This window comes from Oncorhynchus tshawytscha, linkage group LG13 (genome assembly GCF_018296145.1).
Source record: "Oncorhynchus tshawytscha isolate Ot180627B linkage group LG13, Otsh_v2.0, whole genome shotgun sequence".
Lineage (NCBI taxonomy): Eukaryota > Metazoa > Chordata > Actinopteri > Salmoniformes > Salmonidae > Oncorhynchus > Oncorhynchus tshawytscha.
Window position 1 is genome coordinate 17,651,788 of NC_056441.1, and position 14,945 is coordinate 17,666,732.

Below are 14,945 nucleotides of genomic sequence, written 5' to 3' on the forward strand. Positions count from 1 at the left end.
ACTCCATTCCAGACATATTACGAAGCGTCCCCCCTTCAGCAGCCTCCACTGGTGCACACAGACGCGCACACGGCCCCCACGCACACACACACACACACAAACTCTATAGATCAAACAGACTCACGCTGGCAGGGTCACATGAGTGGTTCCAATGCGAACAATCTCCATGGATTTCCCCCAGAACTTATTCTTCCACTGGACATCTGAGAGGGAGACAGAGAGGAGGCAGACAGGCAGATGTATGTAGGTCAGAGGGGGAGGTAACCCTCACAGTAACAATCCCAAATAGAGCAAAAAGGTGGTAATATGTTTACCTTGCCAAAAAGTGAAGTTGTTAGAGTCACAGTGACATGCTGACACAGGTGGGTGATGGCTCACCTAAGAAGAACAGGGGGTAACTGACAATGTAATGAAAGTCATCCTACACAATGGTTGTGTCCTCAATAGCACCCTATACAGGGGTGACAAGAATTTTGACAAGAACACTATGGCTCCTGGTCGAAGGTTGTAGACAATGGGAATATAAATCAAATCAAATTTTATTTGTCACATACACATGGTTAGCAGATGTTAATGCGAGTGTAGCGAAATGCTTGTGCTTCTAGTTCCGACAATGCAGTAATAACCAACAAGTAATCTAGCTAACAATTCCAAAACTACTACCTTATAGACACAAGTGTAAGGGGATAAAGAATATGTACATAAAGATATATGAATGAGTGATGGTACAGAGCGGCATAGGCAAGATACAGTAGATGGTATTGAGTGCAGTATATACATATAGTATATACATATAGGTTGTAATTTGGAACAGAAAATTAACTAGCCCAGTGGTTCTTGGTTTACTGTATGTGAGTTAACTTGTTCCTGTTTACCTGTTCTGCTATGAACCGGAAGCCCTTGTCAGGTCTGTCACACTCATAGGTCTCTCCTAGGATGGGGTTAAAGGGTTTACTTCCTGCCCGGTGGTAACTGGAGGCGTACGCAGACACCGCAAACGTCGCCACATACACCTGCACAGGAGACACAGTGAGAGTGAGTGAGGGAGAGAGAAAGAAAGAGGTGTGTTACTCTCCATGTGCAGGTAGAGGTTGTGATGCATTGTGAGAATCCACACACCATCATAAGAATCCTGTTGTGAGTATGTTTCAATACTCTCACCATGCGCTGCAAGGGACTGTGTGTGTGTGTGTGTGTGTGTGTACCTGCATCCTATACCCTCACCATTCTCTGGTACGGGTCCTGTGTGTGTGTGTACCTGCATCCTATACCCTCACCATTCTCTGGTACGGGTCCTGTGTGTGTGTACCTGCATCCTATACCCTCACCATTCTCTGGTACGGGTCCTGTGTGTGTGTACCTGCATCCTATACCCTCACCATTCTCACGGGTCCTATACCCTCACCATTCTCTGGTACGGGTCCTGTGTGTGTGTACCTGCATCCTATACCCTCACCATTCTCTGGTACGGGTCCTGTGTGTGTGTACCTGCATCCTATACCCTCACCATTCTCTGGTACGGGTCCTGTGTGTGTGTACCTGCATCCTATACCCTCACCATTCTCTGGTACGGGTCCTGTGTGTGGTTCGCTGTATCCAGCAGCTCAGAGTACTCCACCTCCTCACACAGCCTCTGCAGTGTGTTGAGAGGCTCGTTGAGCTGAACAGGCATGGCTACCTTGGACAGGTCCTTCCCTATGTTGTTCTTGAGGATGTTCCATAGACTGACACTGCTGCTGCTGGGCTGAGGGGAGGGGAGGGTAGTCCGCCTGCGGGCCACCTGAACACCACTTCCTCCTGAGCCTGCTGGGGGAGAGAGAGGGGGTAGAGGTGCTGGTCTTAAAATGGATGTACATAGGAAACTGGACAGATCCTCAACACTGGGGCCCCACAAGGGTGCGTTCTGAGCCCTCTCCTGTACTCCCTGTTCACCCACGACTGCGTGGCCATGCATGCCTCCAACTCAATCATCAAGTTTGCGGACGACACAACAGTGGTAGGCTTGATTACTAACAACGACGAGACGGCCTACAGGGAGGAGGTGAGGGCCCTCGGAGTGTGGTGTCAGGAAAATAACCTCACACTCAACGTCAACAAAACTAAGGAGATGATTGTGGACTTCAGGAAACAGCAGAGGGAACACCCCCCTATCCACATCGATGGAACAGTAGTGGAGAGGGTAGCAAGTTTTAAGTTCCTCGGCATACACATCACAGACAAACTGAATTGGTCCACTCACACAGACAGCATCGTGAAGAAGGCGCAGCATCGCCTCTTCAACCTCAGGAGGCTGAAGAAATTCGGCTTGTTACCAAAAGCACTCACAAACTTCTACAGATGCACAATCGAGAGCATCCTGTCGGGCTGCATCACCGCCTGGTACGGCAACTGCTCCGCCCTCAACCGTAAGGCTCTCCAGAGGGTAGTGAGGTCAGCACAACACATCACCGGGGGCAAACTACCTGCCCTCCAGGACACCTACACCACCCGATGTTACAGGAAGGCCATATTTTTTTATTTTTTTATTTCACCTTTATTTAACCAGGTAGGCTAGTTGAGAACAAGTTCTCATTTACAACTGCGACCTGGCCAGGATAAAGCATAGCAGTGTGAGCAGACAACACAGAGTTACACATGGAATAAACAATTAACAAGTCAATAACACAGTAGAAAACAAAGGGGGAGTCTATATACAATGTGTGCAAAAGGCATGAGGAGGTAGACGAATAGTTACAATTTTGCAGATTAACACTGGAGTGATAAATGATCAGATGGTCATGTACAGGTAGAGATATTGGTGTGCAAAAGAGCAGAAAAGTAAATAAATAAAAACAGTATGGGGATGAGGTAGGTGAAAATGGGTGGGCTATTTACCAATAGACTATGTACAGCTGCAGTGATCGGTTAGCTGCTCAGATAGCTGATGTTTGAAGTTGGTGAGGGAGATAAAAGTCTCCAACTTCAGCGATTTTTGCAATTCGTTCCAGTCACAGGCAGCAGAGTACTGGAACGAAAGGCGGCCAAATGAGGTGTTGGCTTTAGGGATGATCAGTGAGATACACCTGCTGGAGCGCGTGCTACGGATGGGTGTTGCCATCGTGACCAGTGAACTGAGATAAGGCGGAGCTTTACCTAGCATGGACTTGTAGATGACCTGGAGCCAGTGGGTCTGGCGACGAATATGTAATGAGGGCCAGCCGACTAGAGCATACAAGTCGCAGTGGTGGGTGGTATAAGGTGCTTTAGTGACAAAACAGATGGCACTGTGATATACTGCATCCAGTTTGCTGAGTAGAGTGTTGGAAGCCATTTTGTAGATGACATCGCCGAAGTCGAGGATTGGTAGGATAGTCAGTTTTACTAGGGTAAGCTTGGCGGCGTGAGTGAAGGAGGCTTTGTTGCGGAATAGAAAGCCGACTCTTGATTTGATTTTTGATTGGAGATGTTTGATATGAGTCTGGAAGGAGAGTTTGCAGTCTAGCCAGACACCTAGGTACTTATAGATGTCCACATATTCAAGGTCGGAACCATCCAGGGTGGTAAAGGCCATAAAGATCATCAAGGACATCAACCACCCGAGCCACTGCCTGTTCACCCCGCTATCATCCAGAAGGCGAGGTCAGTACAGGTGCATCAAAGCTGGGACCGAGAGACTGAAAAACAGCTTCTATCTCAAGGCCATCAGACTGTTAAACAGCCACCACTAACATTGAGTGGCTGCTGCCAACACACTGACAATGACACTGACTCAACTCCAGCCACTTTAATAATGGGAATTGATGGGAAATGATGTAAATATATCACTAGCCACTTTAAACAATGCTACCTTATATAATGTTACTTACCCTACATTATTCATCTCATATGCATACGTATATACTGTACTCTATATCATCGACTGCATCCTTATGTAATACATGTATCACTAGCCACTTTAACTATGCCACTTTGTTTACATACTCATCTCATATGTATATACTGTACTCGATATCATCTACTGTATCTTGCCTATGCTGCTCTGTACCATCACTCATTCATATATCCTTATGTACATATTCTTTATCCCCTTACACTGTGTATAAGACAGTAGTTTTGGAATTGTTAGTTAGATTACTTGTTGGTTATTACTGCATTGTCGGAACTAGAAGCACAAGCATTTCGCTACACTCGTATTAACATCTGCTAACCATGTGTATGTGACAAATAAAATTTGATTTGATTTGAGACATTTGCTCACTCATACAAATCGTTATGCTCGTCATGAAAATACTCAAACAAACAAAACACACACACACACACACACACACACACACACACACACACGGGATACCTGAGTCATGTCTCTCGCTTCCTCTCTCATTGCTGTAGCCGTTGTCCATGGAAACGCTGTCACTGACGTCGCTGATATACGAGTCATCATCAGAGGCCTGGAGACAGAAAATGTATATAAAATGACTCAGGGTCAGATTATTGATAACCTCCCTAATGGATTTAGTTGGAATTGGGGTTGCGTCATCTGCTCCCATCTATGGTTAGGGCTCACCTCGTTCTCAGAGGAGCTGGAGGTCAGCTGGTACTCCTGAGCATCAAAGAACTCGGACATGGACTCAGGGATGGACGCTCGACTCTCATTGGACACCTGGTGGACAAGGGGGCGGGATCCATCTGGGAGATCCTGATTGGGTTTACGTTTAGGTCAGTCCCAATGGCATGTTTGGTATATATATATATATATATATATATATATATAAAATATATAAAATATATAAAATATATACACAATCTCTGGAAATCAACTTGACAATACAATGTTATGTGCAATATAGTGGAAAACAGCACATGCACACTCTCACACCTTACTCACTGAGCCATAGTCGGTCTTGAGGCCCATAACCTGTGCTGGAGGAGGGGCCTTCAGGTCAATAGTGTGTCTCACTCTGTCTCTCTCTGCTGACAGAGAACTATAGGCTGACCGCAGAGTGGAGTGAACTAGAGAGGGAGACAGAGAGGAAGAAAGAGGGTTGTGTGTGTGAGAGAGAGTGACAGAGTTTTAACCACCATACCCAGCCTTCCTCTGGAAACTCTAAAATACCTAATATTGAACCAAGGGGCCGACCTGAAACCAGGGACTCACTGTTGTTAGCGAGCCTGCAGAAGTCCTCCTGGAGGCGGTTGGCATCAGTAGGTGAGTCTGGGGAGTCCAGGAAAGCAAAGGCCTCCTGGATGTTGGCTTCAGCAGTAGAGAGGTTTGGGTGGGAGGTATGGAGATGAGGAGAGGCAGGTGGGGAGACACAGCCAGGAACCTGGTGGGACCAGAGAGAACAATACAGGTTAAAGACAATTACAGGTGGGGGATTCATTTGGTGTCACACTGTACACATAAAACGTCTTCATTAAACAACAGTTGACATGTATGTACACTCCCCTACTTATTTGTAGTCAACATAAATTGCAGGCCTATGTAACACACACATACTACATGACCAAAAGTAAACTCAGCAAAAAAAGAAACCCAGGACCCTGTCTTTCAAAGATAATTCGCAAAAATCCAAATAACTTCACAGATCTTCATTGTAAAGGGTTTAAACACTGTTTCCCATGCTTGTTCAATGAACCATAAACAATTAATGAACATGCACCTGTGGAACGGTCGTTAAGACACTAACAGCTTACAGACAGTAGACAATTAAGGTCACAGTTATGAAAACTTACTACACTAAAGAGGCCTTTCTACTGACTCTGAAAAACACCAAAAGAAAGATGCCCAGGGTCACTGTTCATCTGCGGGAATGTGCCTTAGTCATGCTGCAAGGAGGCATGAGGACTGCAGATGTGGCCAGTTAATAAATTGCAATGTCCGTACTGTGAGACGCCTAAGACAGTGCAACAGGGAGACAGGACAGACAGGTGATCGTCCTCGCAGTGGCAGACCATGTGTAACAACACCTGTACAGGATCGGTACATCCGAACATCACACCTGCGGGACAGGTACAGGATGGCGACAACTTCCAACTTCCAGAGTTACACCAGGAAAGCACAATCCCTCCATCAGTGCTCAGACTGTCCGCAATAGGCTGAGAGAGGCTGGACTGAGGGCTTGTAGGCCTGTTGTAAGGCAGGTCCTCACCAGACGTCACCGGCAACAACGTCGCCTAAGTGCACAAACCCATCGTCGCTGGACCAGACAGGACTGGCAAAAAGTGCTCTTCACTGTCGAGTCTCAGTTTTGTTTCACCAGGGGTGATGGTCAGATTTGCGTTTATCGTCGAAGGAATGAGCATTACACCGAGGCCTGTACTCTGGAGCGAGACTAATTTGGAGCATTAGTGAGGTCGGGCACTGGTGTTGGGCGATTAGGTCTGGCTCGCAGTCGGCAATCCAATTCATCCCGAAGGTATTCGACGGGGTTGAGGTCAGGGCTCTGTGGAGGCCAGTCAAGTTCTTCCACACCGATTTCGACAAACCATTTCTCTATGGACCACGCTTTGTGCATGGGGGCATTGTCATGCTGAAACAGGCATGGTTCTTTCCCAAACGGCTGCTACAAAGTTGGAAGCACAGAATTGTCTAGAATGTAATTGTATACTGTAGTAGCGTTAAGATTTCCCTTTACTGGAAATAAGGGGCCTAGCCCAAACCATGAAAAACAGCCCCACCAAACTTTACAGTTCCCATTATGCATTGGGGCAGGTCGCGGTTTTCCTGGTATCAGCCAAACCCAGATGTGTCTGTTGGGCTGTCAGATGGTGAAGCACGATTCATCATTCCAGAGAATGCGTTTCCACTGCTCCTGGGTCCAATGGCGGCGAGATTTACACCATTTACACCATCCCGATGGGTGCATTACGCATGGTGATCTTAGGCATGTGGCTGCTCGGCCATGGAAACCCATTTCATGAAGCTCCCGATGATATTATTGTGCTGACGTTGCTTCCGAGTTCCAAACTGCCTCTGGTAGTGAGTGTTGCAACTGAGGACAGACCATTTTTATGCTCTACGCACTTCAGCACTCCGTTCTGTGAGCTTGTTTTTTTGCCTACCACTTTGCGGCTGAGCCGAGATGTTTTCACTTCGCAATAACAGCACTCTAGCAGGACAGAAATTTGACTAACTGACTTGTTGGAAAAGTGTCACCCTATGACAGTGCCACATTGAAAGTCACTTAGCTCTCAGTAAGGCCATTCTTCTGACAATTTTTGTTTATGGAGATTGCATGCCTGTGTATTTGGTTTTATACACCTGTCATTAACAGGTATGGCTGAAATAGCCATACACTAATTTGAAGGGGTGTCCACATACTGTGTCCACATGCCACAGTATCACAAACTCCATAAGACAGTATTACAGTAGTAGTCGTCAAACACTTCTCTCCAGTGGTCGTAGGTGTGACATGGACCGGTAGCAGGTATTGCTTTGAGAGAAAATAAAAGTGTGTACCTGTAGTGTGGCTATGATATCTTTTTTGTTATCTTTGTTGCAATTTTTTGAACGCCACTTCCTGGGACCCCTCTTCTCCTTCTTGGGGATGTCGTATGTTGAGGCCTGGTGTACCAGAGAGGGTAACAGAGAGAGGGAAGGGACAGACAACTATTACCATAGAGAGAAAACAGAGGTTAGGGTTAAAGTCTTGGGGTAAATTGAGATGTGAATACCTGCAGTGTACTTGATAGCAGGGGCAGAGTAAGGGGAAGTGTAGTGTAGGCCAGGGTTATAGGTCGCGTTACCATGAGGTTGATGACGGGGGCAGGGGAAGTGTAGTGTAGGTCAGGGTTATAGGTCGTGTTACCATGAGGTTGATGGTGGGGGCAGAGGAAGTGTAGTGTAGGTCAGGGTTATAGGTCGTGTTATCATGAGGTTGATGATGGGGGCAGAGGAAGTGTAGTGTAGGTCAGGGTTATAGGTCATGTTACCATGAGGTTGATGGTGGGGGCAGAGGAAGTGTAGTGTAGGTCAGGGTTATAGGTCGTGTTACCATGAGGTTGATGGCTGGGGCAGAGGAAGTGTAGTGTAGGTCAGGGTTATAGGTCGTGTTACCATGAGGTTGATGGCTGGGGCAGAGGAAGTGTAGTGTAGGTCAGGGTTATAGGTCGTGTTACCATGAGGTTGATGGCTGGGGCAGAGGAAGTGTAGGTCAAATTTATAGCTTAAAGCTGCACTATGTAACTTTTTGGGCCGACCCAACCAGACATAGAAGTGTGTGTTATATATCTATCATTCTCATTGAAAGCAAGTCTAAGAAGCTGTGGATATGTTCTATATGCACTATTTCTATGCTTCCCTTCTTAAGTTTTGTTTTTGCGTCTTTTACTTTGTTTTGTACATCAGCTTCAAACAGCTGAAAATACAATTGAAAATATATTTTAAATATATTTTAGTGTAGTGTAGGGTAGGTAGTAGGTTAAAGGGGCCAAGAACTATGTGTACTGGGCCAAGGTTAGGGTTATAGGTTAAAGGGCAAATGTTACGTGTTACCATGAGGCTGATGGCGGGGGCAGAGTAAGTGCGGTGGAGAACCTCCATACTCTTCAGTAACAGGTTGAGTTCCAACAGGTAAGACTCACACTCCTCTAAATCTAAGAGAGAAGGATGACAGATGAATGGCAGAAGTTGAGGGAGGATCAAAATAGAGACAGTAAAGGCTAAAACAGTTGAAGAGTTCATGCCCATTTTATGATGACATTTTTTCTTAAGGCAAGCTGAAGTCTGTAGCTAAAGTCTACGCCCCTTCGTCGGTGATTGGTCAACAGTTTGGATTCTTCAGTAAAGTATTTGTCATTCAACAAGAGATTACTAGTTTTCACGAAAACGTTTTAATCCACCAAACATCTTAGTTAGATGTAAAATTGCGCGACTAAGATCTCCTCTGCAAAAACGTCAAAATCAATGTCAGATTTCTAGAGTTATCTTAGATTAATTCTGAATATTTTAGGAAAGTGTATACTGACTATGGCGTTTCAAAATGGACAAACAGTACCTTTGCTGCTTTTTTCAAATGTTTCAAGCGAATGTCTTCAGGTCTAGTTCGGGTCTCCTAGCCGACTTCGGCTAGCCGGCAGCTGGACTGAAGCATGCTGACACCTTAAGGCTGTGTCCCAAATGGCAAACCTATTAACTATATAGTGCCCTATGGGCTCTGGTCAAAAGTAGCGCACCGTGTATGGTATAGGGGGCCAGTTGGGACACAGCCAACAAGAAAGGTGAGATCCAGAAAAGGTATGGGACAGACAGGTGAGAGGTTTCACCTCCATACCTCTGCAGCACTTATCCATGTCTTCGGAGGAGTGGAGCCAGGCACTGACCTTAGCCTGCTGGACAACTGACGCCTGCTTAGCTAGACTGGAGTGGCGCTAAGAGATGGAGTGGGGGAAGGATAGAGAGATTGAGAGTAGAGAGAGGGAAAGACAAGAAGATGGAATGTGCATAAACAGAAGCCGACGCTATACAGTACAATAATTAAATTATGATTGGTCAGTTAAGAAGCTGCAGGAAGACGTTGCTTTTAGGCACAGAAAAATGATTATGGATCAGTGTCTGGGGAGAACTGTACCTGTCTCATGGAGTCGTTGGGGTTGGGAGAGAGGTGTGAGGAGGGGTGGAACAGAAGCCTCTCGTGGGGGTACATCGCAATCTCGTTTTGACGGAAGACGCGGTGATGTCGCAGCTTCGACACCCAATCATCAAACAGCTGCTGTGACTTCATTTCCTGAGACTTGTCAGACTTCACCTATAGAACAGAGAGATTGTCATTCAAGTAGAAGAGAGAAAAGATCAAATGAGAGAAACAAGATAAACGGGAGAGAAACGATAAAACGAGAAACAAGAAAGAGAGAAATGATAAAACGAGAGAGAAACAAGATAAAACTAGATAAACGAGAGAGAGAAACAGAAAGAGTCACCTTGAGGTGATAAATGTTGTCGTTGGTGTCCAGATCGATGGCCTTGGTTTTCTTCTTGATTGACATGACAGACAGCCCCACATCAATGCAGCCATGCAGCTTGCCCTTCTTCAGCAGGAAACAAAAGCAAAGGTCAGTGTGTGTGTGTGTGTGTGTGTGTGTGTGTGTGTGTTGCATCTGCCTGATACTTTTGAATAGGTACTTACATCAGCTCCACGCTTTGAGTACTTCAGAATGCCTTTCTCCAGCAAGAAGTATCTCTGTATAACAAGAGACCGAATAGCAACTGTTTTAGCCGCCCTTCTGTCACATTTCAAACTTTATCTGCTTTGTGCCAAGGAAATATCTTCACAACTTACTGCTATGGGTAAAAGCTTTTTACATGAATAACATAGTATCCATTCAAATGTCACATCCAGTGTAACAAGTGTCTTATCAGAGCTTTAGATAAACACCAGGTATGTGTCGGGTAGCACACTTCTCACATTTCCACCCCATTTCCATGTGCCAGCCCTTCAGGTAATTGCGGAGTTAAAGGAGGGGCAGGGTGTATCAAGTGTCTTTCCTTGAGTCCTCACGTCCGTAAGAGGAGAAGATCTGAAAATAACCTCTGATTTTCCCCTCCAATGCATTTGGAAGTCTCAAGGAAAGACACTTGAGATTCACCTGCAGTGAGAGGTAAGGAGTTAAGGGAGGTGCCCACCTTGTGCCATCCCTTCACAGATTAGGGGTGAGAAGGTGGTCAGGGGTAAAGCAGGTAGTACCCACCTTTTGCCATCCTTTCATGGGCCATTTCCTCCTCTTGAGCAGGAAGCCCTCCTGTTTCTCTGGCTCCTGGATGTTGCCAGGGTTACCCTTCAGGCCCTCGATGATCTCCCAGCTGTCCTGTAGAGAGAGACTCATGGAGTTACGCACACACACACACATACACACACACACATACACACACACACATACACACACACACACACACACACACACACACCTGATGGTTGTCATGTTTGGACGAGCTGGCGCTGCCGTCACTGTGGGTAGGGGACACTGATGTCATCTTCCTGTTACTTAGCATTCCGACATCAAGAGACTGTCACCATGACTACCACTGAGAGAGAGAGAGAAACAGGAAGCAGTGAGAAAGACAACATTCAGTTATTTAATTTTTTGCACGTTTGGAGACACACAGGTGAGCTGAGAGAAATGAAATCTGCATACCACTGTTGTGTTGCTTTAGTGAAGCAGCTGGACATAACAATAGGTGTGACTTGAGAGAACAGACAAACTATTCTACGCCCTAATAAAACTGAGTGCTTTTACTGTAGGTTAGGCATGAGATCATCACGTGTTCTTTATGTAGGCATGAACTCTGACACAGTACACACACACTTCCTGCAGCATACACCTTGTGTATGGGGAAATGCCAGTGAGCCAGTGGCAGCAGCACTGTAAAACCCACATGACCCCAAGTACAGTCAGTCATTACTGCTGTGCTGTGCTGACCAGCAACAAAATGAGTCCACAACAAATGAGTCATCAATACTGGGTTATACAATCAGTCCCTGCCAAGTCCTTCAAATCACAGCAGAGGACTAAGCTAGCCGGTAGCCACACACGCCAACACTGGGAGAGACATGGAATTCTGCTGCTTGGTAGTTGCTAGAAGCATACACAATCGGATGTGAATAAAATCTCCCCATTCTGTGATACTAGGGCTGGCACAATGACAGTATAAATCGTGTAACTGATGATTGTGGATGAAGACAGTCATGAAAAGAAAATAACGAACAGCTGACTGAAGACAAGACGGCCGGGCATTCGTGCGTTTGAGTGCGTTTCCGCAGTTACACATGAACTCTGCAACGTGATGAGACTTTGTTGCTCCTTGCTGAAACAAACAAGGTGTGTAGCAAACAAGTATTTGGTTGCCTAGGCAACACCCCCTGCCTGCAGCACATGAGAAAATGTGCATAAAACAAGCTATTCAAACAATTATAACGGTGACCGCGGTCATTTGGCTGACCAATAACCACTATGCAAAATTCCAGGACAGTCACAGACCAACGTGATGTGCCAGACCAGGAGTCATTCAGCCACGGGATAATTTTTCCTTGAGCGGATGGTCGGGGGCCGAAACAATTATAAAACATTTGTACTCTGCAAATTGCTGCAAGAAGCCCAAACAAGATATTGTATTTGACAAAAACAAATAATTTAAAATCCATGATTACATTGGTCCATGATCATATGTTTATTTATGAGTGAAAAATACTTGGGAATAGATTACCTAAACTAAGATCATTTTGGAGGTGAATTCCTAGTGTCAAGTCACAACACTTTTTTTTTGGGGGTCAAATAAAATAATCCGCAGGCCATCCGTTGACAATCCCTGCCCAATATTATTGTCTACTACATATGGAGACAACAGGTTCTGGCAGCGCAAGTAGTGTGATATGAGCTCAATGTTCACATTCTGTAGACAAAAAAATCTTGAAATATATTTGCATAGTATGGGTTTTTCCATCTGTAGACATTACCTTGGCTTACAGCACTACAAACACCTGGGTCGTATTTACTCAAACACCAAATGGAATGAAACAGGGAGGGACTGGCCGAACGGGCTAGTTTTTGTTTTCCATTGCATAATGTTTTTTTGACGGTGTGCACTAATGAATACACCCCTGCTTTTTGCCAGGCTGGTTTTGCAACCCAGGATGGTAGAAGAACGGTATGAAAGTATCCAAATCTGGATACCACCCAACCCCAATGGACACCGTGTGTTAATGAGAAGTGAACAATATGTCCACATTCTTACTGTGATGTAACAACACACATTCCTCCTGTGTGTTAGAGCCTGATGACAGCCAAAATGCACGTTGCATACCAGTGTTACACCAACTCCAGTCCCCACAACAGCATACATTTCTGTTGTAGTTCCGGACAAAAACAACTGATTCAACTTGTCAAGGGCTTGATGATTTGGTTGTAGGGCTGTCCCAGACTAAGAAAAAAATCTTGGTCAACCGAAAGTAGTCTGTTCTTTCAACCAATCAATTGTTCAACATTTTTTTAAACATGTACTTTTTCCATTTATCGACACACGCTATGGTGTTTTAATAAACTAAACTACAGTTGAAGTCACACGTTTACATACACTTCAGCCAAATACATTTAAACTCAGTTTCTCACAATTCCTGACATTTCATCCAAGTAAAAAGTCCCTGTCTTAGGTCAGTTAGGATCACCACTTTATTTTAAGAATGGGAAATGTCAAAATAATAGTAGAAAGGATTTATTCCAGCTTTTATTTCTTTCATCACATTCCCAGTGGGTCAGATGTTAACATACACATTAGTGTATGTGTATTAGTATTTGGTAGCATTGCCTTTAAACTGTTTAACTTGGGTCAAACGTTCAGGTAGCCTTCCACAAGCTTCCCACAATAAGTTGGGTGAATTTTGGCCCATTCCTCCTGACAGAGCTGGTGTAACTGAGTCAGATTTGTAGGCCTCCTTGCTCACACATGCTTTTTCAGTTCTGCCCACAATTTTTTATAGGATTGAGGTCAGGGCTTTCTGATGGCCACTCCAATACCTTGACGTTGTTGTCCTTAAGCCATTTTGCCACAACTTTGGAAGTATGCTTGGGGTCATTGTCCATTTGGAAGACCCATTTGCGACCAAGCTTTAACTTCCTGACTGATGTCTTGAGATGTTGCTTCAAAATATCCACAGAATTTTCCTACTTCATGATGCCATCTATTTTGTGAAGTGCATCAGTCTCTCCTGCAGCAAAGCACCCCCACAACATGATGCTGCCACCCCCGTGCTTCGTGTCAGGGATGGTGTTCTTCGGCTTGCAAGCCTCCCCCTTTTTCCTCCAAACATAACGATGGTCGTTATGGCCAAACAGTTCTAGTTCTGTTTCATCAGACCAGAGGACATTTCTCCAAAAAGTACAATATTTGTCCCCTTGTGCAGTTGCAAACCGTAGTCTGGCTTTTTTATGGTGGTTTTTGAGCAGCAGCATTTCAGGTTATGTCGACAGAGGACTGTGGATATAGATACTTTTGCAGCTGTTTCCAGCATCTTCACAAGGTCCTTTGCTGTTGTTCTGGGATTGATTTGCACTTTTCGCACCAAAGTACGTTCATCTCTAGGAGACAGAACGTGTCTCCTTCCTGAGCGGTATGACAGCTGTCTGGTCCCGTGTTGTTTATACTTGCGTACTATTGTTTGAACAGATGAATGTGATTTTCCCATGATGCCAAGCAAAGAGGCACTGAGTTTGAAGGTAGGTCTTGAAATACATCCACAGGTACACCTCCAATTGACTCAAATTATGTCAATTAGCCTATCAGAAGCTTCTAAAGCCATGACATCATTTTCTGGAATTTTCTAAGCTGTTTAAAGGCACAGTCAACTTAGTGCATGTAAACTTCTGACCCACTGGAATTGTGATACAGTGAATTATAAATTAAATAATCTGTCTGTAAACAATTGTTGGAAAAATTACTTTGAGAAGCTCCGCAGCTCATTAGCGGTGGTGCGTTTAGACAAATCAGAAATACTATCAGATCCCCAAATGCGCACATTTATATGCCTACATTTGCGCGAAGGCTAGATAGCCTATAGGCCTACAGTGCATTCGGAAAGTAGTCAGTTTCCACTTTGTTACTTTACAGCCTCATTCAAAAAAATGGATTTTATTTTTATCCTCATCTACACACAATACCACATAATGTCAAAGCAAAAACAGGTTTCTAAATTTTTGCAAATGTATTAAAAAAAATAGAAATATGTCCTTGGTCCTTTACCAAATAGGGCCATCTTCTGTATACCACCCTTACCTTGTCACAACACAACTGATTGGCTCAAACACATTGAGAAGGAAAAAATATCCACAAATTAACTTATAACAAGGCACACCTGTTAATTGAAATGTATTCCAGGTGACAATCCTGTGAAGCGGGTTGAGAGAAAGCCAAGCACGTGCAAAGCTGTAATCAAGGCAAAGGGTGGCTACTTTGAATAATTTAAAATATATTTAGATTT

General features: G+C 44.7%; 1 protein-coding gene across 7 annotated transcripts in view; it reads right to left on the bottom strand.

Moving 5' to 3' along the window:
* The window catches only part of LOC112265816 (oxysterol-binding protein-related protein 3), a 44,650-nt gene that overhangs the window by 6,807 nt on the left and 22,898 nt on the right, over positions 1 to 14,945 (bottom strand). The window contains exons 2-17 of one of the 7 annotated variants that reach the window (XM_042295276.1): positions 10,883 to 10,999; positions 10,666 to 10,777; positions 10,104 to 10,157; positions 9,898 to 10,005; positions 9,549 to 9,725; positions 9,252 to 9,348; positions 8,474 to 8,574; positions 7,439 to 7,543; positions 5,117 to 5,303; positions 4,856 to 4,989; positions 4,544 to 4,675; positions 4,331 to 4,427; positions 1,559 to 1,806; positions 876 to 1,013; positions 315 to 378; positions 125 to 203 (exon numbers count right to left, since the gene is read on the bottom strand). In XM_042295276.1, the coding sequence (XP_042151210.1) occupies positions 125 to 203; positions 315 to 378; positions 876 to 1,013; positions 1,559 to 1,806; positions 4,331 to 4,427; positions 4,544 to 4,675; positions 4,856 to 4,989; positions 5,117 to 5,303; positions 7,439 to 7,543; positions 8,474 to 8,574; positions 9,252 to 9,348; positions 9,549 to 9,725; positions 9,898 to 10,005; positions 10,104 to 10,157; positions 10,666 to 10,777; positions 10,883 to 10,896 (1,847 nt within the window). In that variant the 5' untranslated portion in view covers positions 10,897 to 10,999. Of the gene's footprint in view, positions 1 to 124; positions 204 to 314; positions 379 to 875; positions 1,014 to 1,558; positions 1,807 to 4,330; positions 4,428 to 4,543; positions 4,676 to 4,855; positions 4,990 to 5,116; positions 5,304 to 7,438; positions 7,544 to 8,473; positions 8,575 to 9,251; positions 9,349 to 9,548; positions 9,726 to 9,897; positions 10,006 to 10,103; positions 10,158 to 10,665; positions 10,783 to 10,882; positions 11,000 to 14,945 lie in introns of all 7 variants that reach the window. The other 6 variants (XM_042295272.1, XM_042295275.1, XM_042295274.1 and 3 more) reach the window with 6 other exon arrangements.